General features: G+C 37.7%; 1 protein-coding gene across 2 annotated transcripts in view; it reads right to left on the reverse strand.

The window, feature by feature from the left end:
* Positions 1-25,544, reverse strand: part of AVL9 (AVL9 cell migration associated) — a 44,185-nt gene that overhangs the window by 5,265 nt on the left and 13,376 nt on the right. For both annotated transcript variants that reach the window (XR_012627562.1, XM_074858904.1), the window contains exons 2-15: positions 22,470-22,590; positions 20,174-20,259; positions 18,358-18,429; positions 17,510-17,599; positions 17,071-17,137; positions 16,363-16,403; positions 15,209-15,247; positions 10,545-10,614; positions 9,329-9,876; positions 6,322-6,456; positions 5,289-5,508; positions 3,793-3,910; positions 2,845-2,898; positions 746-834 (exon numbers count right to left, since the gene is read on the reverse strand). Coding sequence is in view for 1 of the 2 variants with exons in the window: in XM_074858904.1 (XP_074715005.1) it covers positions 746-834; positions 2,845-2,898; positions 3,793-3,910; positions 5,289-5,508; positions 6,322-6,456; positions 9,329-9,876; positions 10,545-10,614; positions 15,209-15,247; positions 16,363-16,403; positions 17,071-17,137; positions 17,510-17,599; positions 18,358-18,429; positions 20,174-20,259; positions 22,470-22,590 (1,750 nt within the window). In the remaining variant the exon portion in view is untranslated. The remainder of the gene's footprint in view (positions 1-745; positions 835-2,844; positions 2,899-3,792; positions 3,911-5,288; positions 5,509-6,321; positions 6,457-9,328; positions 9,877-10,544; positions 10,615-15,208; positions 15,248-16,362; positions 16,404-17,070; positions 17,138-17,509; positions 17,600-18,357; positions 18,430-20,173; positions 20,260-22,469; positions 22,591-25,544) is intronic.

Below are 25,544 nucleotides of genomic sequence, written 5' to 3' on the forward strand. Positions count from 1 at the left end.
CCAGTTTGGAAAATAAAATCCAAGTCCAGAGTCTGTGTCAGAAAATATTCAAAGAACTTAAACACAGTAGCTCAGCAGAAATGGCCTATGCTGTCCTTTGCCCTGGAAGGCTTGCTAGAGTTCAGGCCAAAAGATGCTCCTTGCCAGAGTATACAGCAGCAAAAAGAGTAGAAAGACTCCAGTGGAATAAAAGAGGAAGCTAAACAATGTTTTGCAAAGCTACTGAAGAACAACTATCATAATCTTCAGTGGGTGAACTCACATTATCTTGCACTGCAAGATGACAATATGATGTTGCCCCAGTTGAAGTACAAGTGCTTTTCCAGAAAATTACAAACTATTGCAAAAACTGACACAATGTCTTCCTCTGATTTTGACCAGCTCTGGATAGTTTCAGTCAAAGTGATACAAAAATGAGAATAGCTCAACGCAGAAGGTGGTGGTGTGGTCTGAGCATTTCCAGATCACGTGAAAGCTTTCACCTGAACATCTCTCTTCCCACATTCACCTCCAGCCCACACCGGAAAAGGAATTTACACTAATTTCTTTGTCTTGCTGCTTCTCTTTCCACTATTACACAATATACAGGGCCTCAATCAGCAGCTTTATGCCTCAAAGTGTTGCTCTGTTTTGTATGTATGTTGTAAAGTACACTTGGATTAAAATCAAATATAAATGAGATATAGGATGCTTCTCCAAAAAAAATATGGCTTAGATGCAAGCTGGTTTTAAATAAATTTCTTACCTACAGCTTTTCCTGTTTGTACAACATTTCGACTAGTAGAAACCATCACATTTCCAATCTTCTTTCCACGTTCACTGTTTTGTACAGAGCTAAAGAAGAGAGATACTGAAGACTGTTAGTTGACTGATTTATTATTATTTCCAAGTGTAAATTAAATACATAGTTAAAATATGTATCAATACACAGAGATTTACATAGCATACATATATGTATTTGTGTGTAGATATATATATGATCAAGCCCATAATTCCTGCATGCATCCTATCCACAGAGATCAGTTTGGCAAACTTCTCGCAGGAAGAAAAGATACTGTCAGCAAGACAGAAATCAAAACACCCCATAGTTCATTGTTACACAACATAGTTTATACCCTTCCTAAATGTTTACCAAAATGCATTTATGTTCTAAATTACAAAGTCAGATTTGAAGTAGTTTTGTATAGTTCTAATATACAAGCTTTAAATGAAACAGCATTACTGATCATTCTTTTTTCTAAACAGAGTTTACTTTGTATCTTGCTCTGAGATTAAATTTTTGATCAAGTACAGTTTACACTCATACTTCTGTTAAAGAAATGCAAAAAGATTATAGACACTACCATAGTTTGGAAAGAAAAGTACAAAGCAATCAGTTCTACCGCAGAAGTGTGATCACTTGAAAATAATCTCACTTAGTTTAAAATTGTAACATTCAAGTCCATGTTTCAGGCTTTGCAAACGCATTTATGCAAAACTTAACACAGCATGCCACATTCTTTTCCCACTTTCAAAATCTTCAGTGTAGATACAAAAAGCAGAAAGAATAGAGTACACCAAGAACAAGTTTAGGCTCAGTTTGCAAACGCAAGTAATTTTGATGAGTATCTGATAGCAAAGTTACATCTAGAGAATAAAGGCACTCTTGTAAAAATATCAGTTACTAGAGACCCACTAAGTACTACTCATCCTTTTACACTGATTTCAGGCTACTCGGAAGAGTTAGTATCTCCCCTTTCAAACACAAAAATAGGGCAATTAAAAGATTAGAGACACCTCCACATCTTCCAAATAAAGTCTTTCTACAGAGATCATCCAGATCATCCATTAACAGTAAGAGCTGCTATCAACATGCACCTTATTGAAAGCAATTACCTTGAGACAAATCTTGAGTCATTTACATTCTCAATCGCCATCTTGGAAATTTAATCTGCCATTGGTCAGCAAAGGCAACAAAAAGATTCAGTGGGCTGAAGTCTGAACCTTTTTATTCCTCAAGCTGTTCTTCTATGTTAGCATGTGTTTTAGGCCTACTCACAGTGTACTGAAAATATCAGTCTACAGTCAAGGCAGGTGCAGAATCAGCAGCATATATGTATTGCTGATTTGCAGGCATCTCAAAGAACCAGCATCTGATGTTTTATGGTCAACATAGCTAAGTGAGAAAACAATGTATTTTCCTTGGTGCATAAACAAGAGGAGATGGTTAACTGCAACTCCAAGACTGAATTCTGGCTTCAGTGAAAGCTGAACAACTATGGGAATAACACACACCACTGAGTTTTAGAGTTGAGACCAGTGAGTAAGAACTCAGACCAACTTAAAGTTGAGTGTGGTGCAATAAGAGATTATGTAAAACTCATTTTAAACTTCTAAATTCAAGAAACTGAATTGTGTCTCAAGTACATATACAGTGAACTTTGAGAGTTTTAGAAAAATGCTGTATTAAAAACCAGCTAATTTAAAAAAAAAAACCCAAAAAGCTGTTTTCTCCTAATAATGAGACCTAAAGTCAATACACAGAAAAACACTGATGAAAGCTTTAACAGCTTTAGTTTACAATTTAAAAATAAATATACAAAAGCCCTATAATTGCAATGCAAAAAATCAGGGCTCTATTATGTGAAGTCCAAAGTAGTGCATTAGCACTGTTCTTCCCTATTTCAGGCAAACGTTCCATCTTTAGATGTGGTGATGGTTCTGCAAGAGAACGTTGTGTACAGCTCCATGTACGTGGCCAATTTAAATAATTATTTTGATTAGTTCATCATGGCAACAGTTGTATAGTTATTGATATTTGACCACACTTTTAAAAAAACACAAATCAAAGTACTATATACTTACTGTGATAATCTTAACTTAACATCCGATACAGAGTACTGTCCCTGGAATGGGTGGCTAGAAGAGGAAGAAAAACACAAGTATTTATTTTTTCATGATGAATTCATGTCACACAATTATTGGTTGTACTCCTCTCTGTGGCTTACCAACAAAAATATCTTTTGTAGATATACTACTGTATCGCTTTACAGAAGGCAAGGTCCCAGTGACTATTCAACCTTAGATTTCTTATGAACTACCTGTAAGGTGCCTCCTATTTACAGACCAGATATTAACAATCTTTTCACACTAAGGCAGAGGCACCTCCTTCTAGAAACACAGACCAAATAAAAAGATCCCTTAAGTAGACCAAAAGAGCTTTGTAGCTCTAAAGAAAAACCTTCTTGAGACTACAGCAGCTGACAAAGCAAAAGCAAACAAAACTCCCTGCAGTACAGTAATAACCCATGCTAAACAAAACACACGCATAGCCAACAATGTTACCAAGCCTGCCATCATCTAATCTTTGAGTGAAAAAACACATAAAACAATCCAAAGCACAGAAGATGCAATATAAAATAGCCAGCTCTCCCTGATCCCCATCAGTGACAACCCTGGACACAGCTATTCCCTAGACACCTGGAAGCAATTAATAAAAAGCAGAACCATCTGAGGACAATTCCTGAGGAACGACAAACTTTCTATAGCTGGGGACAGCCAACAATCAACTTGAACAAGTTTCACTTCTCCTGACTCTGGGTACAATTTTCTTCATAAAACTATTGCCCAGAATTAGAGTAAGGTATTGAAGAACAGATGGTTTCCATAGTTACAGAATAGGGCCCCAAAGTTTCACCCTCAGGGCTTTACAGCAGGAGCAATGTGGGAACACTGTAATCGTACAGAACAGCTGCCTGACTACACGTACTAGGAGCAATCCATGTTAAATGCTAAAAAAAGAAGTTTCCTTACCTAGAATTTACCTCTGCAAGAGCTGGATGCTTGTTGCTATTCCATACTCTGTAGTTGTGGGTATTTTTCCAGGCTGCTACAAAAGCTGTTCCAAAGTCTGACAAAGTCTTTTCGTTGTCTGATAAAGATGAGAATTTGCACCAATTCATTAGAGACATAATAAAAGATAAATTACCTTTTTTTGGAAATAAAAGTTAAAATTTTCCAGGCTCTTATCAAATCAACGACAATGAAACCTCTAGTACTAAGAACTGGGCACTTCAAAAATGTTTTATTATTTTTAAAGTGTCCCAAATATACAATGCCAGAACAAGCATCAAAAAAAAAAAAGCTTGAAAAAATACTTTTCTTATTTTGAATTCATTTATAGAGTTCTAAGTAAAGAGCTCAGCTGGAAAAAAGAAAAAGTCATCCAAACATAGGCCTCTTGACTTATTCTCTGGGCAAAGACAGGAAAGGGGAGAGAATGGCCACACAGCAACTAAGAACAAAAACATCATTTGCATTGGTCTTGGTCAGATACACTGGGCTTTTCTGTACTATGTTATTACTCATTCAAATTTAGTAAACCCCAAACCCACTATAAAACTGTGGTATGAACTACTGTGGAATAAACTTATCATAACAACATCCCCTTTAAAACACTGAGGAATACAGGAAATCATTTTAGAGCCACCCAGTGAAGTAGTATGAGTTTCCAGAAAAACCTGACATTTCATATCACCCAGGCTGATATCATCTTAAAATATCGATCTTATGAACTTCCAGACATTAAAATCAAGTTCTCAATCCCATGTTTTCTCACAAATACCACAGAACAACATCTGAATTAGTTAACTGATGTGAATAGAGAATAATCATGATGAGAATGAAGTTAACAGGGTCAGTGCTGGGCAAACCAAACGTTTTTCACAAACAAAACACTGATTCTTTTAGTTATATTCATGCACAAAAGGTTGGAACATAGAGAACTCCCTCTGAGTTAAGACAAAAAATGCCGAGCTCCAGAAAACACAGGCTTATAAATCTTCTAGATGACACTTTTCACTTATGTGAATGCCTACTTAAGACCATGGCAGGAAGGGAAAAAGAGATGGAACAGCCTAGTAGAACTTCCTGAAGACAGCCACTTAACTTCATGTCTCCTTGAATCCAATTAGTTCCCCCAAATTAACTTCAGGTTGCAATAGAGTCTGTAAGACACCCAAGTTTGTAAAAGTCTCATCACATATGGCCTTTCAGGTACTTCTACTTCTGAGGAAAGCTTAATTACATCAAGGAGAAGGAGACAGTCAAAGAAGAAAGTGTCTGTGTGAAGAATTAGTAATAAGGTTGTCAAGGAATAACAAGGATAGCCAAGGACAAACAAAAAAAGCAGCCTAAATAAAGTGTTAGACAGAGGGAGATCTAATGATAGGCCATGCATTTAATGCAATAGAGCAAATGCTTATTACACCCACTCTCATCCCAGTCCCTAGACAAGGGATCTGTTCTACCTGGTTGCAGCACAGCAGCAAGCAGTGCATGAAGATAAGCACTGAACTGAGCCCTGATCCACTCATCTCCTCCTTCCCATCCCGTGCCATCAAGGAAAACATCATCTCTGTTCTCAGTTACATGCTTCACCAAGTAGTCTGCAAATCTTAGGTCAGCAGTTGTTGGGTTCAGGATCTTACGGAGTTCTGGATCATGGATTTGTACATGAGCATCTTCTATCTGTTTGAAATAATTCCAGGGGTAAACATTTATAAAACTGCTTATCTATACACTACTATATATTGCTACCTAAATCTAAACACACAGTCCCCCAAAATATCAAGGAGAAACAAATGGCCAAAAAAATAATGAATTAACCGTTCTCAGAAAGTCAGATACTGCTCTGATATAACCAGAATCTGATCATCTTACTGGCTCATAGTAAAAGCTGCTTATTTGATGGGATTTTGCAGGGGACATCTAGTGCTTACACTTATTTTCCTAGAGGCTCTTTGATTATCACTTCAATTTATTAAGTTGGTTACCTGTATGTAGCTATCTTAGGTTACCAGATGCTGATTATATAGTTGTATCTATTTCCTAGTACTGACACAGCATTTTCTTAGATTTTTTTTTTAAACCTCTTGATTAAATCAGAAGGAAGTCAATAGCAATGTGTTTTATTACCCAACTGTATCTGTTTCTCAGCTTATTTTTGAAGACCTTATTAGAAAATCATGTAAAAAGTCCATGACATGAAAAGTAAAATTACACCAGCAACAAAATAAAAATTCAAGTAGTGCCCTGCAAATTCAAATATTGCATATAAGAATATACAGGAAAACATGTATTAGTTCTGCACAGTTTATCTAATCCCATCCTAAGAAATGATACAAATTTAATAAGCTTCTGCATTTAAGAATTTTTTTCATAGGGAAATAATTCAAAATTTGGGCATGAAAGTAAAACTTTAAAGCTGTATTTAAAATGCAAGCTCTGCTTCCCCCTCCCCCCCTGCTCCAGTTCAGTAAGTTCAAATGCAGAGATTCATACTTCCACAATTGCATCACTCAGATGTTTCTGCTGACGGAACAGTATATTGGTGGCTCCCGCAACAAAGCCGCGGACTGTTACATCTGACAGGAGGTGATGCTGCTGCAGTGCCATGTATGGCAAACAAAGGTACCCCTAAAGTAACAGAGATAGTTAGAGGATTAACATAAGGCCAAAAAAAAAGAAGAGTCTATATTCAGAGATTTTCCTAATAAAAGCCAGCACATTCCACCCAAAACGAACCTTGGTTATTACAGTTTCAGACACAATTATCTATAGTTGTGCTACATTACAACTGCAAAGCAAAGCAACCAGATTCCACATGAATTAAGCTTTTCAAGAGGTTGTGTTGCCTTTCAGTCTCAGGACCGAAACTGCAATACAATGCAAAGGACAGGAATCAAATGTGTTTATAAGGCAACAGAATAAGCAGTATAAAACAGGAGTGAGGTCTCAGGTCAGCTCAGAGACAAGAAGTCAACGGAGATAAAGATTCATCTCTCTAAATGCATACCCTGATGTCTTCTGATAGTCCTGAGGCACATAATGCAGTAGAGCTACAGACTGCTATCCATATTTTGTAGGTGGAGGTTTCCAGGCTCCAGAAATACTAATCAATTTTTGCTAAGCATACGTGTGCCCCATTTAGGAAAGAGCAGGACAGAAAGCAATACACTGTGCTTTTTAGCCACTCCATGCTTGTAAATTAATCTAGTATCCCACATTCCAATTAAAAAAAAAACCCAAACAACAGAGCATTTTGAAAAAAGGCTTTGGGGTAAGTCATCGAGAGATCATTTAGAAATGGCTGTAGGTATTGTAATTTTCTTTTTAAGTATAGGATCAACACACCCCTGAAGTCTAATACTGAAGTCTAACCACAGCTGTTCAATTGCATGCACCACCAAGCAATTTATTCGCTAGTAGAAACCCAGAAGGGCTAACTGCACACTGGACAGAAACAAAGCGCACACACACTTTATCACACAGTCCATGGTAATTAGAAACATATGGAAGAAAGGAGCACAACTACTTCCTTTTGTTATATTAGACACAGGGATGGCTTTCCAGATGACAAGCACTCAGCAGTTGAAAACAAACAGCCTGTGTCAAAGGGACAACGGTGCTTTGAGAGGAATCACCAACCTAAAATGGAAAATTTTAAAAAAATATGGCTTAAGAAGCTGGCAAAGGAATGTTTAATTACTGTATACTCAAGTAGTAAAGTCGTGGAAATCCTTCACTACTTAAAGTATCAAGTGTCAGTTCCCAAATTCACATTTGCCTAAGTATAACAACTTTTATTTCCATGAAAGTGTTCCATTCTTTTTAAAAAGAGTGAAAGTGAAATGAGTATTAGGATCTTACAGAACTGGTACTAAAGAAACAAGTATCACAACCTATTTCCCCTTATGCTTAGGTGTACTTGGGTAATGTATTCTGCCATCTGGCAAAAGCTCCCCCCATTCAAGTTTGTCATATTTATTAGTCTTTCCACGGCATGGCATAAAACAAGCCTGAGATGAGAGCTCTAAAAGAGATTTAGACTTTCCAGTAAGTGGTTAAACTATAACTTCGAATCACATTTTTCTGATAACTTAGAGATGTAAAGCCTTTTCTGCTTTAATTACATTGGACAAACTCAAATGAAAAGTGCCTTTGTGGAACAGAAGATAAACATGTAGAAACCGTCAGCTTCCTTAAAATTGTTTACTTTTCCATTTTATGAGCTTACCAGCAATCTAAGTTTGCACTTGTAGGCCCCCTTATCAATTATTTTCTTCTTGCTTTCAATCTGGTATTTTCAATAGAACTAGGCTAAATACAATTTACAGGCTATTCTTTTCATTAGAGACCATAAGGACAACCACCAGACTGCAGATCCTTGTTGAAAAAGCATTTCTAACAATGACATGAGGCAATACAGGGCAATGACATTTGAGCTGCTCACCTGGGCCCACATAGCACACCATTTCCAATAAAAGTTACTGTGAGAAACTCAAACACAATCAACAAATACAATGTTCTGCAAGGAAATGCAAATAAGCACCTCCAAAGGGAAAAACACCACTTTGAACCTCATCAGCTTGAGGAAATAGATCTGAATCTTCTACTTTCTGGGCAAAAGTTCATCTAAACTTATTACATTAAAAACAAAACAAAAAGTATTATATGAACTCTTTTACTGACAAAAGAATCTTTAAAAGGGACATTTTCCCTGTTTTTTATGGGAAACCAGCCCTAGTAAATGTATTGCTTGTTATCTGACAACACCTATCAGAGTCCTTAGAAAGACTCTGGAATACCTGGAGTTCAGTTAGGCACCAGCACAAGCTTAAAATTCAGCAGCTCAGCACCATGCACAGGGAGAGAGCCAGAGACAACCAGGAAGAGTTATTTCACCCAGGAAGGGTGAAATTATATATTTTTTTTATAAATATATATGAAGTATTTATATATTATATATATTTATATTTTTGTGTGTATATATACACACACATTTATACACACAGTTTGTGCTAATATACACATTTATAAATATATACGTATAAAAATTAAAAGAGGAAAACATAGGCTTAGGTGTCAGCTTAGATATAGCTTTCAGAATCTTAGTTTAGATTAAGGTATCTAAACACTTCTTAAGTACTCTGATCTTGCCCCATATAGGTTAGATCAACAATTCTTCAGAGGAAAAGAAAACAGTAGTTACTGATACATATCATTTGTTAACCACAGTGGGGCTGCAGGTTACCATCACGCTGAATTGCAAATAGTATTTAATTATACACATGAAAGAAAAGTGGAATGCATGTGTGTGTGCACACAGCGCCCTCAGACACGCACTCATGCTTTCCACCTGCCTAGGAACAGTCACTTGCCAGAGACTGTACTTACGTGTTCTGTAGTACCCTACTGTCCATGTGGAGTTGGCTAACCAAAATTATTAGCCACTTTTGAAAAACAGATGTCTTTATGAGTTACCAGGTATCATGAACAACATGCTTACCTTTGTAAAAATAGCCAATGGCATACCATACTGGTCCTCTTCCAACCCAGATATTAGTCCTGGAACAAACACCGTGTGTCCTGTATTTGCTTGGGGCTGTACAGTGATTGGAAGGCTTTCTGAGCTCACGCCTTTGCTCGGAAGATCTTCAGCCTGTTCTGATGCCGTATTTTCACGTTCTCCTTCTTTCAAATTAGAGTCCTCCAAAATGCTAGGATCTAAGGTCTCCCAGTCACTTTCAGAGGACGCTGGAGAAGCACGGGAAGGAACTTTCAAGCGCTGCACAGCACCATTGGAGGACTGAGATCCATTATAAGTCTTCTCTGACTGGGAGAAAGGTGTGTTTGCTTTTAGACCTTCCAGTGAATGGTTTCCTGCCATATTCCTGCCTCCCTTTCCCCTTCCTGAGTTTGTATTTGAAGTATCAGCAGCAGACACAGAAACATAGTCATCTACCCGTGGTGTATTTTCCTGCAGGCCAGCATCCTCTGATATGCTCGCTCTTGGTCTGTACTGTGAGCAGTCAGTAAGACCATGTTCAATCATACCTGGAAAGTGATAGCACACATGAATATCAGCATCTCAATAGAAATTTAAGTGACTTCTTTGTTAAAGATAATGAACAAAGTGCTCTTATGTGCACAGTGGAAATCACATATTTTAAAACGCTACTTGGAGGTGTGTGGGGGTGTGTGTGGGTGTGTTAAAGAAACCAAAACAAACGAAACCAACCAAAAATCAAAGCCCGTACTTTTTCTCCTAAAGAATCTGTCCCAACTTTTTTTGCTTTGAAAAGCCTGGTTAGAAGCTAAGAATTAGCAAGGTTAGGGGTTGTGGTTTTGTTGGTTGGTTTGTTTCTTCCTTCTTTTTTTGAAGAGTGCGTGTAGAAGGAAGAGAGAGGTTTGTATTTTTATTTTTTAAGGAACTTGACAGGAATGCGTGACTTATTCGGGTTCCCATCTATGTTACCCACAAGCAATACAGAAGATCCAGTGGCTCCAATTAAGTACAAGAAATAATAACCCATAGAGTGCAAGTAGTAAGTATTAGGAGATGTGTACATAGTACACAGATATGTATACAAGCCACCTATTTTTCAGGTAACATACTAACATAACTCTACTGTTACATAAGTTGTTTTCCAAATAAAACAGTACAGCCCGTCTCAGTTATCACCAGAAAGCATATAAAAACAAGTCCAAACTTCTCTTCTTACCAGGAAAGAGTGACAGGACAGTCATCAGAGCTCCCACCAATCTATTTACTGGAGAAATATAAAACAGCACCTAGTGGTGGAAGGGAGGGAGGTGGGGGAAAGACAGCATGCGAAAGAGGAAAGGGGAATTAGGGAAGAAAGAATGAGAAAAATAAAATTACACTTAAGCATGACTAAGATAGACAGAACACATGCAAACTATTCAAGGCATTGCTTTTTATGTTATTTTAGAAAGTCTGCTTACCAACAAAAGATCTTATAACAGTTCAAAGTAAATAAATATAGCTATTATATCCTTATATTTTGTATTTGTAATATATATATTTTATATACATACACATGTAATATATACTTGTCAATCATTCAGAGTTTTCTGTCAGTCATTCAAAATTTTTTCCTAAATTGATCCAGTTACTGAATGACTGACAGAAAAAAGTTGTTCCTGGCATGCTGCATAAATTCTTGTTCATTTGTAGTACATTAAAATCTCTGTTATAAATCAAAGAGGCCAAATAATCTCACATTCCAGAATTCTGAGAAAAATCTATGCAAAAACATCTCTTCTAAGAAAATATATTAAAGATATGCAGATAAATGAAAAACAGGATAAATGCAGCATGCATTTATTATAGGTATTTTTCTATGATTGAAAAAAAGACCTTTTGGAAACATAAAACATGACTGATACTAACTTTGGTAAAGCACTTAAGGCACAACATGAAAAAACAGAAACTTCTTATTTAAAGCAGAGAGACTGGGATGAGTAAATTCATCAGGAATTCAAAAGGGGGGTGGTCAAAGACTAGCAATGAAAGAGAAACACAAGGCAGGCTGAATATTACTACTGGCATTCCTCCAAGACAGGCCTTCAGGTGGGAGGAAAGAAAAAAAATATATCAAAAAAACCCAAACCAAGAAAACCCCACAGAAGTCAGCTTGTTTAACAATGCCATTTTTATATCCTCAAGCAGCACAGCACTAGTAAAAAATGAGCGTTACAAGGAATCAACAATGCAAAGGAATACAGAATGATCTAACATGACAACTTTGCAGGCCAGGTTAATAATTATATAATTAAAAGTGCAAGTTTGCGGACTTAGACTTGATAAAAGACTTTTGCTGTAAGCTAAAGACACATTAGAAGCGACGAATAGTAACTCATGTTCCACTCGTATTTGCACGTCTACAAGCTCGTGAATTGATGGAGCCAAGAGAAAGACCTATGCAGTCCTAATACCTACCAAATGATGTTTAACAGTACCTCAGCTAGAAATAGGCTTTGCATATTATCTTGTACAATTTTTCTTTATTCTATGTTCGAGATTGGTGAATTCAAATTCCAACAGCCACAGAAAAAGCATGATGAGGAGAACAAGCAGTTCATCTGAGCAAAAAATTTCAGCTGACTGCAATGGGAATAAAAAAAGTCTAACTTCTTTTAAGATGCTGCTCTGTAACGCGTGAATGAAAGATGCATGATATAATGGCAGTGAACTACAACAGAAACCCTGCAATACCCCTACAGGTTTAGATTCTCAGATACCATGTATTCCTAGCCAAACTTATTTTTAAGCCTACAGAAATAATTAAGTCTATAACGTACCATCTTGTTTTCAGGAAATCTATTTCAGTCCAGGTTTTTGTTTGGGCATACCGCTTACTTAAGTCGAGTACTATTCTATATTTGTTCTATCGAGTCCCTTTGCCATCTTTCCATCTATATGGGTGCACACTTCCTTACCCTTCCCAACCCCATTACATGGCTTACAACATTTACATCAGCAAACTGGGTGGTCCTTGCAGCAGAAAGTCCAATGATCACCATCTGGAAGTAGTCTTCCAGCCTAATAACAGCTGAGAGGTGAAAAAATAAAATCCTTTAGCCTGTGGAAAGGCATCAACCAAATTGCTACGGATTAAAGCAAATCCATCTGTGGCATTTTCAGCTCAAGGAAAATTGGCATTACTCGTGGCTTCTTGCATATTATATTTAAGGTCTTTGAACATACAGATTCCCACAGTTATTCTGGAACCTTAACATCTGCCAGACAACAGGCAGTGCCAGGAAACCAAAACGCTTCTTTTTGAAATTACAAGTGTTGTCTTCCTGTCGAAGCTTAGGGAAAAACAAAAACAAAGCAACCTGAAGGTTTATTCAATAAGCATCCAATTATTTTCAAAATAATTTCATATGTTTGAGTCATATGAACATGCTTGGGAAACCCTTCCTCTCCCCTCTTCCTGTTCATTTACCCCCTTATGGTTTGAGCAGCTTCAGAAAAGAATCGTAGCTCAGTATTTAGTTTATGTATGTCCAAATGTTGAACTGACCTGATGAAATGCTATCATAATTTTTTAAACAGATCAGTAGAAATACTTCACAAAATCTTAACTGGAAAATATTATTTCTGCTTACGGGTTTAAAAAACCCAATCACCGTAGACTTTCAGAATGTATTAAGTTACTTTTTGGAAAAAAAACTTGCACATCGAGTCTTGATTACATACATTTCTACATGTGTACTCCTACTATGTTATATTTTCTCAAGCATACCTTTTGCATACTCTTTAATATAGCAGTCTTTAGTATATGGCTTTTTAATGCAGAAACTGCATTTATTCTCATCAATAAATACTTGGAACTGTCAAGGTATATCTAACTTACAGAATTAAGTGACAAGTGCAAAAGCTCTGGAGAAGCGGCTACTTCTATTTTTAAAAGCCATATTTACTGCTTCGCAAAAGATACTTAGGCCTTGGATATAGACTTTAAAAAAAAAACCCACACAACTGTTTCAGTATCTTACAGATTAAGTCCTACTGACTTTCCAGTTGCAGCTAACAGGAAATTCTAATGTTCCTTCTCAGCACTCTGAAGAAGCTGGGTTTTAACACAGCAGGTTCACTGAAGAAAAAGTGACATTTGGGAAACTGAAACAAAACTTTAAACAAAAATTTTTAAAAAGCAAAACAAAACAAAAAAAATCCCAGCATAAATGTGTCTGGGAGCTGATACACAGTAATTTCACTGAAAGTTCTTTTCCAGGGTATTAATATACACACAGAAGAAAGCAAATGTATCTACTTTTTCACATCTGCTTGTACCTTTTGTATATTCCACTTAAATTACTAAAATAGCACTGCTTCTGAGGCAGTAAAACAACCCAAAGAAAACACTGAGCCTAGAATTCAACAGTTTTTACCAATTTCTAATCTGAGTTCAGGCTGACCTAACAGATACAGCTCTCTACATTGTCTCCTGCAGGTGAGGTACCAGCATCTCCTATTGGTTCCTTCACACGGGTACCTATTTGCATTATCACAGAATCACAGAACCATATAGGTTGGAAAAGACCTTGAAGATCATCTAGTCCAACCGTTAACCTAGTGTTGGCAGTTGCCAACTCCACCATATCCCTTAGCGCTATGTCGACCCAACTCTTAAACACCTCCAGGGATGAGGACTCCACCACCTCCCTGGGCAGCCCATTCCAACGCCTAACAACCCCTTCTGGAAAGAAATGCTTCCTAATAGCCAGTCTGAACCTTCCCTGTCACAACTTGAGGCCATTACCTCTTGTCTTATCACTCATTACTTGGTTAAAGAGACTCATCCCCAGCTCTCTGCAACCTCCTTTCAAGTAGTTGTAGAGGGCGATGAGGTCTCCCCTCAGCTTCCTCTTCTCCAGACTAAACAACCCCAGTTCCCTCAGCCGCTCCTCCTACGACATGTGCTCCAGACCCTGCACCAGCTTCACTGCCCTTCTCTGGACACGCTCGAGTCATTCAATGTCCTTTTTGTAGTGAGGGGCCCAAAACTGAACACAGGAATCGAGGTGCGGCCTCACCAGTGCCGAGTACAGGGGTAAGATCCCTTCCCTGTCCCTGCTGGCCACGCTATTTCTGATACAAGCCAGGATGCCATTGGCCTTCTTGGCCACCTGGGCACACTGCTGGCTCATGTTCAGCCGGCTGTCAATCAACACCCCCAGGTCCCTCTCTGACTGGCAGCTCTCCAGCCACTCCTCCCCAAGCCTGTAGCGCTGCTGGGGGTTGTTGTGGCCCAAGTGCAGCACCCGGCATTTGGCCTTATTGAAACTCCTACAGTTGGCCTCAGCCCATCGCTCCAGCCTGTCCAGATCTCTCTGCAGAGCCTCCCTACCCTCGAGCCGATCAACACTCCCACCCAACTGGGTGTCATCTGCAAACTTACTGAGGGTGCACTCGATCCCCTCGTCTAGATCATCAATAAAGATGTTAAACAGGAGTGGCCCCAAAACCGAGCCCTGGGGGACACCACTCGTGACCGGCCGCCAACTGGATTTAACTCTGTTCACCACAACTCTCTGTATATCCTCTATTATTTTTTATAACATGTTAAGTTTCTCCACTCACATGTACTCACATTTTACTTACTCTGGCTGGGGTAGCTATTAATAAGGGGGAGTGTGGACGGAAGCAGAGGCAAATTTATACATCAACACACAGCAGGTACTTTCAACATAATTTCCCAATTTATATATGGATGCGAAGTTATTGATATGACTTCAGATACTTCTATTTTACTTTGTTGTTCACTAGTATATTCTACATAAACTTCATATGAAAAAAATTTTAAAGTTGCATTTCTATTTCAATTACCTGCCTCAGCCTACAAAACGTTACCTTTTTCTCTAGAAGAATCAATTTAAAAAGGATCAAGACCTGAAAAAACACAAAAAGGAAAAACATTGTGAGTGAAGCAGTGCCATTTATCAAAAATATCATTCGAGCATAATCTCTTATTCAAGATTTCATGTTAATCACTGCATAATTGTCAAATGATCAAATACATTTGGCCAGTGAAAACCAGTGTTCCAATACCCTTTCTCCACCTGAGCGCTCATTTTAAAACAGCATTTGAGATGCACAAAGAAAAACCTGAATAAGAATTGTGTAATTTGAATCATACAAAGCTTATCAGAAAGAATATGTTGTGTAATTTCAGAATTTTAAAACGCAGTAAACTGCATAAACCTAAAAGAGTTCCTCCACAGAAATACAGAAAATAATTCAGCAAGATACCAAGAACAGCATTCATCTCACCTAATTTTAGACATCTACAGATGAGGCATCTAGATCAGAAGTGGCTGTCCAGACTCTCTACACTCAAGGACTGTACACAGACACTTCTGGGGCATAACTAGCAGACATCTGAAGTTAAACAAAAATGAGTTCTACCCCAAAAATCTACTGAGCAGGTACAAATACACCATGAAATCCAGATTCTCAAATTTGTTTCCTTGATGCCTCTCAGTTAATAAAAGATTACAAATGTCATTTGTACCTTAGCCATAGGATACACACTCAATTTCAATAGCCATCAGGAAAAAGAAGGAGAGGTGCAAGTCCCCTCAGGCTCTATGATGGCAGAAGCTGCAAAAATTAAAACATACAGGGAAAAATGCTCCAAGTTGTGTCTGCACGGTCTTTAGCAATATTGTTCTATCACGTTCATCTGACAAGAAGCAGAAAACAGAAACAAAACCACAACCGAGATACCACCTGCACTCTGGACTAAAGAAATGTCACACAAACCTACAAATCTCCAGGGAATCTAGCAGACAGAGGAAGTTCTCAGTCTGGAACTTACCTTCACTGAAGTTATGCAGGTGGAAGGGGAAGGGAAATCAGGAGGCTGTAACCAGAACTACTTAGGAAATAGTCTTCTTACTCTTAGCTCAGGTATGTCTAGACATGTTTATTTTTCAGTTCCTCACAAAGCATTTTACTCCACAAAGTAAGTGCTGTACTTCATATATTTAGCAAAGAATGCCTACCTTGTGTCTGAAGTGAAGAACAAGATCCCGAGGAGACAGACCTGAGATACCAAAAAAGAGAGCAATTATTACAGTTTAATAGCCAGTGAAGATACTAACTTACTACTTCTCACCATTTTTCAGGTGGAGGGGGACACCCATTATGTGTTCTATGTGAACCTGGTTATTTCAACAGCAGAACTCATATCAAATTCTGTCTTTTGGGCAGGAGCATGAGTTAAATCTAAAGTGAAGACAACAACATGAATAGTCATGCTCTGAGTTACTCCTGATGGCTGCCACACAGCATTATGGAAACACTGCAGTAAATACTACACTGTGCATTCAGAAAACACAAGGAAGAGTCAGAATCAGATGGGAAATATCCCAAATAACAGCTAGATTGATTGCTTGAGCACCCCATACCATCAAAGAGTTCCATCTAAAAATTAAGAAGGTACTGTTTTTCAAAAGCAGCCAAGCAGACTGTTAGGTCAAGAGGTAACATAGCTTTCAACCTACAACTAACTCCTATTATGAAAGCAACACTGTATTTATTTGACATTTATTTAAATCCAATAATAGAGAAATGCATAACAGAATACTGTGCAGGCACACAGACCTCTGGTGCTTTATCTGTTAATGCATATAAACAAATTAGCTCAGGAAGGGAATGCATTGATTAGCGTTAACATTATCTCTACTGCTTGTACAAGAAAAGTCACTTACCAAGATAAACTTGTGACCCTTCTAGCAAAGTACTGCCCAAGGAACTATTCATATGATCATAAAGTTCCTGTAAAAGTTAGAACAAAGGCAAAAAAACCCCATAAGCTGTTAATGGCACACAGTCACACAATCCAGAATAAATAAAATCCACTTATTCAAGCATTTCAATGTCTTATTCCAGAAAGAAAGTAAAATTTTACTAATGGAGTCAAAGGAGATACAGGCTGACAATCACGCTCATTCTTGTATTTCATTACAAATCAGAAAGTTGACCCTCTGTCAGGTTAGGGTAGATCATTTAATTCACATTAAGTTATTACAACAGCTGCGTAACTGAATGACCTATGCAAATGGAGTATTTGAGCACTAATTAAAAGCCCTGAAGTCTGTAGCCATACACTGAAGGCTTCGTTCCATGTGGCTGTTACTTAAAAGTTACCTTTAGAATTGAAATTTGTGAGAAGTCTTTTTCTTCAAAATACGCGTGTGTAATGAGTTGCAGCTTTGCCTGAAGTAACCCATACAAAGGCTTGGAAGAAAAACAAACACAAAAGCAAGTGAAGAAAACTTTTTAGTCACTCGTTTTGAATTTTAATCTTCTCCTATTCTTATCTTGCTATATAGACACATTATTACACACACAATTCATGGAGGAGCAGTCCCTAGTTGCTAACTCGCAGCACCTTTCTCCTGTGCTCAATTTAAATGGTAAATGATAGTTCTATTTTCTTGCCATTTGCCATCACACCATAGCATACCATCACTGAATATCTTTCTGGAAAAGTACTTTCCTGCTTTAACACTGCTTGTGCAGCTCTAGCAATAGTTCTGTCTTCAACTAAGTCAGAAAGAATTTCTGTTCCCTGCCTGGTGACCAGTAGCTTTTGCTAAATAGGTAGAAATAAATGTTTCTTCACAGACTATGCTGTATGTGCGACTATCTTAAAACCTCTTTCACAGTTGTCAATAGCCACTCTCTCCAGTTATAATGGCCAAACCCCTCAATCCTACTACATGAAATAAAGTTAGTAGTACTTAAGTATAATCAAAAGTGCAAATAGATCTCCTGGTCCCTGACAACAGGCAGACACTTTTCGATTACTCTTACAAGGAGATACTAATTCAAGGCAGCTCACTAAAATGCCACAGCCTTCCAATTCAATTTTGTTACCCTCTGCAACAATTTAAAGAGACATGTTTGAAGCCGAAAGTTCCAGACAAGAATATGGAAAACAAATAATTTTTAATATGTTATCTGAAAGCGTTTTGGGAGTTAAAAATTCTTACCAGCTGACAGAGAACACAAACACTTTTCTGTACTGTTTCTCGGGTGATGTCTGCTTGCCGTACTTTTAATGCCTAAGAAATAAAAGTATTACAGTATTTTTACCCACACACAATTTCAAAAAGAATTCTTTCACAGGTTTAGTTGTGACATACCACCCGCCCTATTTAAACAAAAAATCCTAAAACTGACTGCCTTCAGTGGTGGAACATCCAAACCATGCCACAGTATGCCCTTACCTAGTAAAAATGGTCATAACACTGATATGTCAGAGTTGTGTTCTCATCTCACTGTGCACAGCAAAGATCCAAAACCAGCTGTGATGACATGCAGAGGACTGTTTAAAAGACACTAGCATGGGAAAAAGGAAATAGCCCTGGAAAAGGCAATGGCATTTTAACTCAGGGTAATGTAACAGAAGAGAAGTCACAACACATCACTCATTCTTCTCTAACGTTATCTGTGAAAAAGGACCAGGTTGAAAAGTCTCTGCCCAGAAATTGTTTGATCAAGGATTTTCTTTGAGCCACTGATAAAATAAAGGAGGTACCATCTGCAGAATCAACCACACACTCAGCCAGACCAAATGGTCCCAGCACTTAACAGCACCTAGAAAGGGTGGGGGCAGAAATACAGCTAAGCGATTCACTTAATTGTACAAAACAGCAAGTGTGCAGACTGCAGCCCACACATCAAAAAAGACAGATGGAAAGAATACTAGAGCTGTCATATGAAACACATTGTTTTATATTCTACTTGTTCCAAAGAGTTCATTTCAAACATCTATTTTTCTTCTTAATTGGTTACTAAAAAACATAAACTGGAATCAAGAGCACAATACATACAAGTTATTGCATAGTTAAATAGAGCAAGACACTAAATCACAGAATACAGTGAAGACTGGCTGCAAAGATACCGACTGAGCTAAAAATCAACATGAATTTAGTTCAAAAGAAACAGAATTAGAATCTGCGTGTGTAAAATTTCTCCTATAGCATAAACAGGAACTTGAAATACAACCAAGACAAGATTAACTCTAAAACAGAGTACGTAATTTACATCTTCTGAATACAAGACTCATTTAAAATTCAAACCCACAGGGCATTCCAGATTATTGGCATTTCACTGGAAAAGGGAGTAATATTTAAAGAAATTTGTAGTAGCTTCTCAATTCTAAGTGCATGGATCATACTACCGTTACTACTTTTGAAATATGGGCAGATTCTAGTAGATCAAGTACATCATTTCCTCAGTGTGATCAGGTGAACACTGTAGCGCTCATCAATTTTTCAGCTTTACTGATAAAAGTTCAGTATTGGTAAGCAGCTACAATGAATGGGAATATTCTGGTCTTCTCTGCAAGAGTACTTTTGGCAAAGGAAGTAGATGAAGAGAAACATCCCTACACTTGTACGGTCAGATCCCAGGAAATATTCTAAAATTCTTCATGATCACACACTGGAGAAATTTCAACTTTTTCCACCTAAGAGGCCTACTTCCTAGAAACATGACTTGGCCACCTGAGACTGGCAGCTTCATCTTGCTACTTGGTGCTGATGCCTGGATTAGCTTTCAAGAACCAAAACATATTTTTCAATTGCCTTGAACATTTCAAAAGATCATAATATGCCTGCTGACATAAGGGAAAGAAATAGTTCTCAAGTTCTGTAGATACCTACTATGCACATTTTCATAGATTTTTAATGTAAGTTGATCACAAAGATTGACCGTTGGTGTAATGCAAGCCACTGAATTTTAGGGCAGTTAATGCATCAGGCCCATTATTTCATTAATATAATTCAGAACTTGGAAAGTTACCTTTGCTTCAATCTGCCTGTAGCAAGAGACGCCATATACTGTGGTTTGATCCCCACATCTTGGTGGCAAATGGAAAAACACAGTATCTATGAAAAAGAAAAGACTGTTTCTTAAGTCACGAACAAGAGTTCGGTATTTTTATTTTCAGCATCACATACTTATAAAAGGTTTACTGCTGAAAATACCAGCACATACATATTCTGAGACTTTAAAAAAATAAAGAAATAAAAAGTCATCTATACCTGCACCAAAATTAGTTTCCAAACTGTAAGATCCTTTGTAGAAGAACCTCCATCTGTGCTAATATGGATGTTCTGACAACAGCTTCATGTTTAGCCTGCCCAAGCTCCTATAAGCCCACTGACACATTCTCAGAAGCAGCTACTGACAGCAGAGAAACACCACTGAAACCTACAGGCAAGCTGCTTTCCCAATTCAGTATGGAGGAGCAAAGACAAGGCACGATGAGGCAAGGTGTACAGTTGGAGTGTGATGCCATTAAGGTGGTAAATGCAATGAAGGCAGGGGGAGAAAAAAAAAAAACAAAACCAAAACCACCAAGGGGGACAATACACAGTTGAAAGAGAGTAGCTGCTACCACTGCCAAGGTAGATGCAACATCCACGCAACAGTGCCACTATGCTAACAAGAAGGATTTGTGAATCCTAGTCTCACACAAAATAATTACCATCTCAGTGTGACATGAAAGAAAAAAACTCTATAAAATATGACAAGAGAAAGGCTTTTATGGCTTGAGTTATACACACACATGCTTGCTACTACTGTAAAAAAGTTGTTAAATCCTAAGTAAAGGACAAGGCATTATGACTGACTTTCAAAACATGCGTGAAATCTGTTTTGAAACCAGCTCTTAGTTTGTTTGCTTCATAGCAACAAAATGAACAGAAGAGACAATCCCATATGCATTAGGTCCAGCAGAAAGAGGGACAGTTTCTACCGAAGCTTGAACAAGTTTAGTTATATTATGGAGATCACCTAGGGTTTCAGAAAGCCTTTAAGACTACTTCCTGTACCAAGTCATCCTCTTTGCAAAAATACAACTACCAGTGGGAATTAAAACTCAAAAAATAGATACCTAATAAAGTTACAGTAAATGTAACATAACTATTTGAAACATATTTGCCTGTTTCAAGTTCACATGTGCTCTTACCTACAAAACACAAGGATATATATATCCGTTTTGTTGCCAAGTCTTTTTTTTTTCTTACCAAAAAGTACACGTTGATAATCTTTTAGTGCAGCAACAAAAATGCTCAAAGTGGAGCATTAACTGGGATGGAACAAGTAAGTGCAGCTGCCTATGATTTTCCTAGCTTTGAATGTAGCCTACTTCTCATTATGTATTTAACAACACAGAAATTGAACAAAAATAATGACCCAGAGCAGAGTCGGAGACACTCTTATTACTGCTAGGGAAGGGATTATTTTGATATGACTTCCTTTGCTTCCAAATGAGGTCTCTGGAAGCTGGAGAATTAGGAAGCTAAGTATATCAAGCTAAAAAAAAACCCCAACTTATTAAAAGTAGTATTACAGGGTTTGTGTGATTTTGCTGTTTTCAGTGACTTCCTTGTTCACTGCTCTGAAGAAAAAAAGATGAAAAAACTGAAGATGCATATAAAAGTCATGGCAATGAACTTAACTGCTGTCAAATAAACACAAAAGTACTAAACAAATACTAAACAAAAAAAAAAAAAAAACGCAGTGAACTTGCTGGTTACTGCATGGCAAAGGGATCACTATCTTCATTCTGCTGTCAAATACACAAAAGCTCCTGTTCCTGTCCTCTACATTTACTGGTTTTCAAAATATGTCAGTCTACAGACACTGAATGACTTGTAGGTCATTTTAAGAATCTCTAGATTAGTGGAGGAAAAAAATAAATCATAATGACTACACACATTACAAAGATGAATTTCAGAATTTCATTTTTCCCTTACCTCAAAACTGGATTAGGTTTTACTCAAGAGTTTATTCCCCTTTCAAAGAACTTCTGAGAAAGCCGGTAGCCTTGTTTTGTGCTAGGACTACCCACAGGTGATATGTAACCCTTAAGCTTTAACTGATATCTGATTTCCTGATGTAGGAGGTACACCTTTATGATCTACTTTGAACTCTGAAGCAACATACCATTGGCCAATGTATTTTGCAGCTTAAACAAGAAGTACAGGAAGTCTCATAGTGGAAAAAATTGTTGATCAGCTGTTCAGATATCAGGATTTTTCTTTAGGTTGCAGTAGAAGTAGTACATACAGCTTCCTCTCTGGTTTCTTACCTTCCTGATAGTTGTGAGCGCCATCTGGTAAGGCGAGAAACGGCAAATATTTCCATTCCTCCGGTAAACTGTGGCTGTCATGTCCTTCTCCAGGCTTTAGGGGAGGATAAGAAAATTCAACCTACACAAACCAACAAAAACAGAGGGGAGGCAAAGAGAGAATACACTACTATTACCAAACAAGCAAGCCTCTGTGATTCAGCGCAGCACCTTTTCTTTAGCAATGGTACAAAACAAAGTTTTTCTTCCTACTAGCATTCCTTGTCTCTTCCTCCAAAGCACCCACACACTGACTCATATGTGGTCTAAATGACAGGCCCTGGGCAGATTTGGCTTTTACAGTGCTTCCACCCAGCCTAGTGCCTTTTTCTCAAGTGAAATACAAAACAGATCTTCAAGCAGAAAACACCACCGAGCAGCTGAATTCCAACTCCCCGGCATGCACATAGCCACCAGCACATTGCTGCACCTGCAGTGTCAGCAGGGGTCATTGCTGGGGCACACACATCCTGAAATCAGATTTGGCTTCTCAGCCCCTCAAGTGCTCATGACTAGGTAACACACTAAACACATGCAAGCCTCTATTTTACCCTACCGGATGTTGAATAATCTCAAAAACCATACTAACAGCAAAATACTGCTTTTAAATATTTTTATGTCCTTGACTGCAATGTGTTCTACACATTGGCCTAAAGGGCCTCCTTTTCCTTTCTCCAAGAAATCCTGTTTTTCAATTTTGCCTTTCAATTTCACCTTTCATTTATTTACCGTTTACTCTTTTTCCTAGAAATAAGGACAACCTTTCTATTCCTTGCACCATACTACATGTCTACCACAGATGCTCATAACCAGCATCTTCACAGTACTATCCTTTCATCTTCTTTTCCTGTGGAGACCCCTCTGGGTTTCCAGCTACTTTCACCAACTCGTTTTTTCCAGATTTTCATTTCTTAAATTACTGAACAAAATCTAAACACAAATTTATCAGTAAAAGAAACTGGTCAAAGATACCGCAACTTCTCTTGAAGGACATTTAGTTATAAACTAGTGAGCTGTAAAATGTATACATGGAAATTTTACCTGTATGTATACATGGAAAATAAGAAAGCATGACAAAGGAAGGATATAGAAAATCTTAACATTTGATGGATGATAAAATAAAAATACTGTAAAGGATGAGAGTACTGAAGAAGAAATGGGAAATAAATCAAGAAAAGTGAAATTCTTCACCTTAACACATGGTGTCACTCTTTCTGTAACTGTTGCCAACTTGGAAAAAAGCACAAAGGAGAAGAAAACGCCACAAGAAATCAGCCTTGCTACCTGCTGTATCAATTACAAGTTTTCTTATTCCCCACATTATAAAAGAGATCTTGAAAATACACACAAAAAAAAATCCGGTGAATGACCAAAGTCCTGAGCTAAAGGTAAGTAACCCACAAAGAATAATTAAACAAGAGGGTGGGAAGATATACAATAGAAAAATGATCAATTTTGGCAGGAAAAGGAGGAGGAAATACAGACCTTGACTTGTAGTTAGTTATCAAGAATCCATACAACCTTTTAAACAAAATATCCATTAAGCAAAACAGAAGAGCATCTGATTTCCAAAGGAGAGACAAGCACTGGAATTAGCATCCATACAAGGAGCAGAGAAACTGCCTGTCATTTAGTACACAAATAAATCCTGATAATTCCCTGCTATATTTTTCAAACCACAGACTATAAGAAAATCAAAAGGTTAGAAGCTTCATGTAAATGTCTGCCATACAGAAGAGGATTATATCATACAATTTAACACTGTCCGGATTCAAACTGGCTGGCTGAAAACTATGTTTACAGAATTATTACTGGATTCTTGCAGGAGGAATAACCTTAGCAATAAACAAAGCACAGTTCTTAAGTTTTAAAACATAAATAGTCAAGGAGCATGTACACTATTATCTTGAATCAGGTATTTCATTTCACTGCACAGCCAATAGAGAGGAATTCAGATTCATTCTCTGCAGGAGCTTTTTTCCATTGAATACAGAGGAAACTCTGGCTCCCTTAAGATTTCAATGAATACCTTCAAAGCCTCATTTCTGACAAAGGAAATACTGTAAGTAAGGATCTAACGCATCATTGCTTCCAAGCACTTACAGAATTACATTTGTATTTTGCATTCCAACCAAAATAATGAATTAGAAGACATATTTAAAGGAAAGAAAGATAGTACAATTCAAGCTACATGAAAAACATGCATTCACTAAGGAATACTCCTTTTTAAAGTCCGGAATAAAGCTGAGAGATCTGGCTCCTTTGTTCTTTTGACAGTGTGAAATTTGCCAAAGAACTACGTTGTTTTAGCTCACAACATGCCATCAACATCTCAACTGCTATCAGACACTCCCAGCAACAGGGATTTCTGCAGGCTCTGACTGCTCCAAATTCAACAAACTGAACAGGCATTAGTGACACTGATGATAACCTTGTTTTGTATCAGTCTGCTTCTTTCAAAAATATATGTTCTAATATAGAGATTTCTGTATGCATGTGTGTGTGTGTGTAAGTGAGAGAAGATCAGAAAACTCAGATAAAGCAGAATTAAGATTGCTTAAGTGGCCCTAAATAATCTATTTTACAGATGTACTTTATGATAGACCTGATTTACATTATGACATACTATTCCTTCCCCTCCCCAAGAGGATCCATGTAAGAAGTACCCTGGTTTCTAATGAGGAATCACATTTGTGTAGTTTAATAGGTCACTGCTTGTAGAAATACCACCTCGTATTGTGGAGGCTGAAAGGGTGGAAGTAACAAAGAAGCAGGAAAAAGGACAATCCAACAGCAAGGACAGCATGCAATGGCCTGGGGAACTTCCTTCCACCCCTCCTCTGACTTAAGAGTTCTCAGGGATTTGATTTCAAAGAATTAAGTCAAACTTTTTTGAAAGAAGTCACTGCAGGTTTGCAAGTAGTCATGTCAGCTGACTACATGTCAAAAAGCAAGATCTCCAAGCCAGTTTTCCTAAGCAGTCAGAGAAAACAGACACCTGCAGAGGATGATTCATCTGATCTGTTTCTTTCCACT

The sequence above is a fragment of the Strix uralensis genome, chromosome 1, assembly GCF_047716275.1.
Source record: "Strix uralensis isolate ZFMK-TIS-50842 chromosome 1, bStrUra1, whole genome shotgun sequence".
Classification (NCBI taxonomy): Eukaryota; Metazoa; Chordata; class Aves; order Strigiformes; family Strigidae; genus Strix; species Strix uralensis.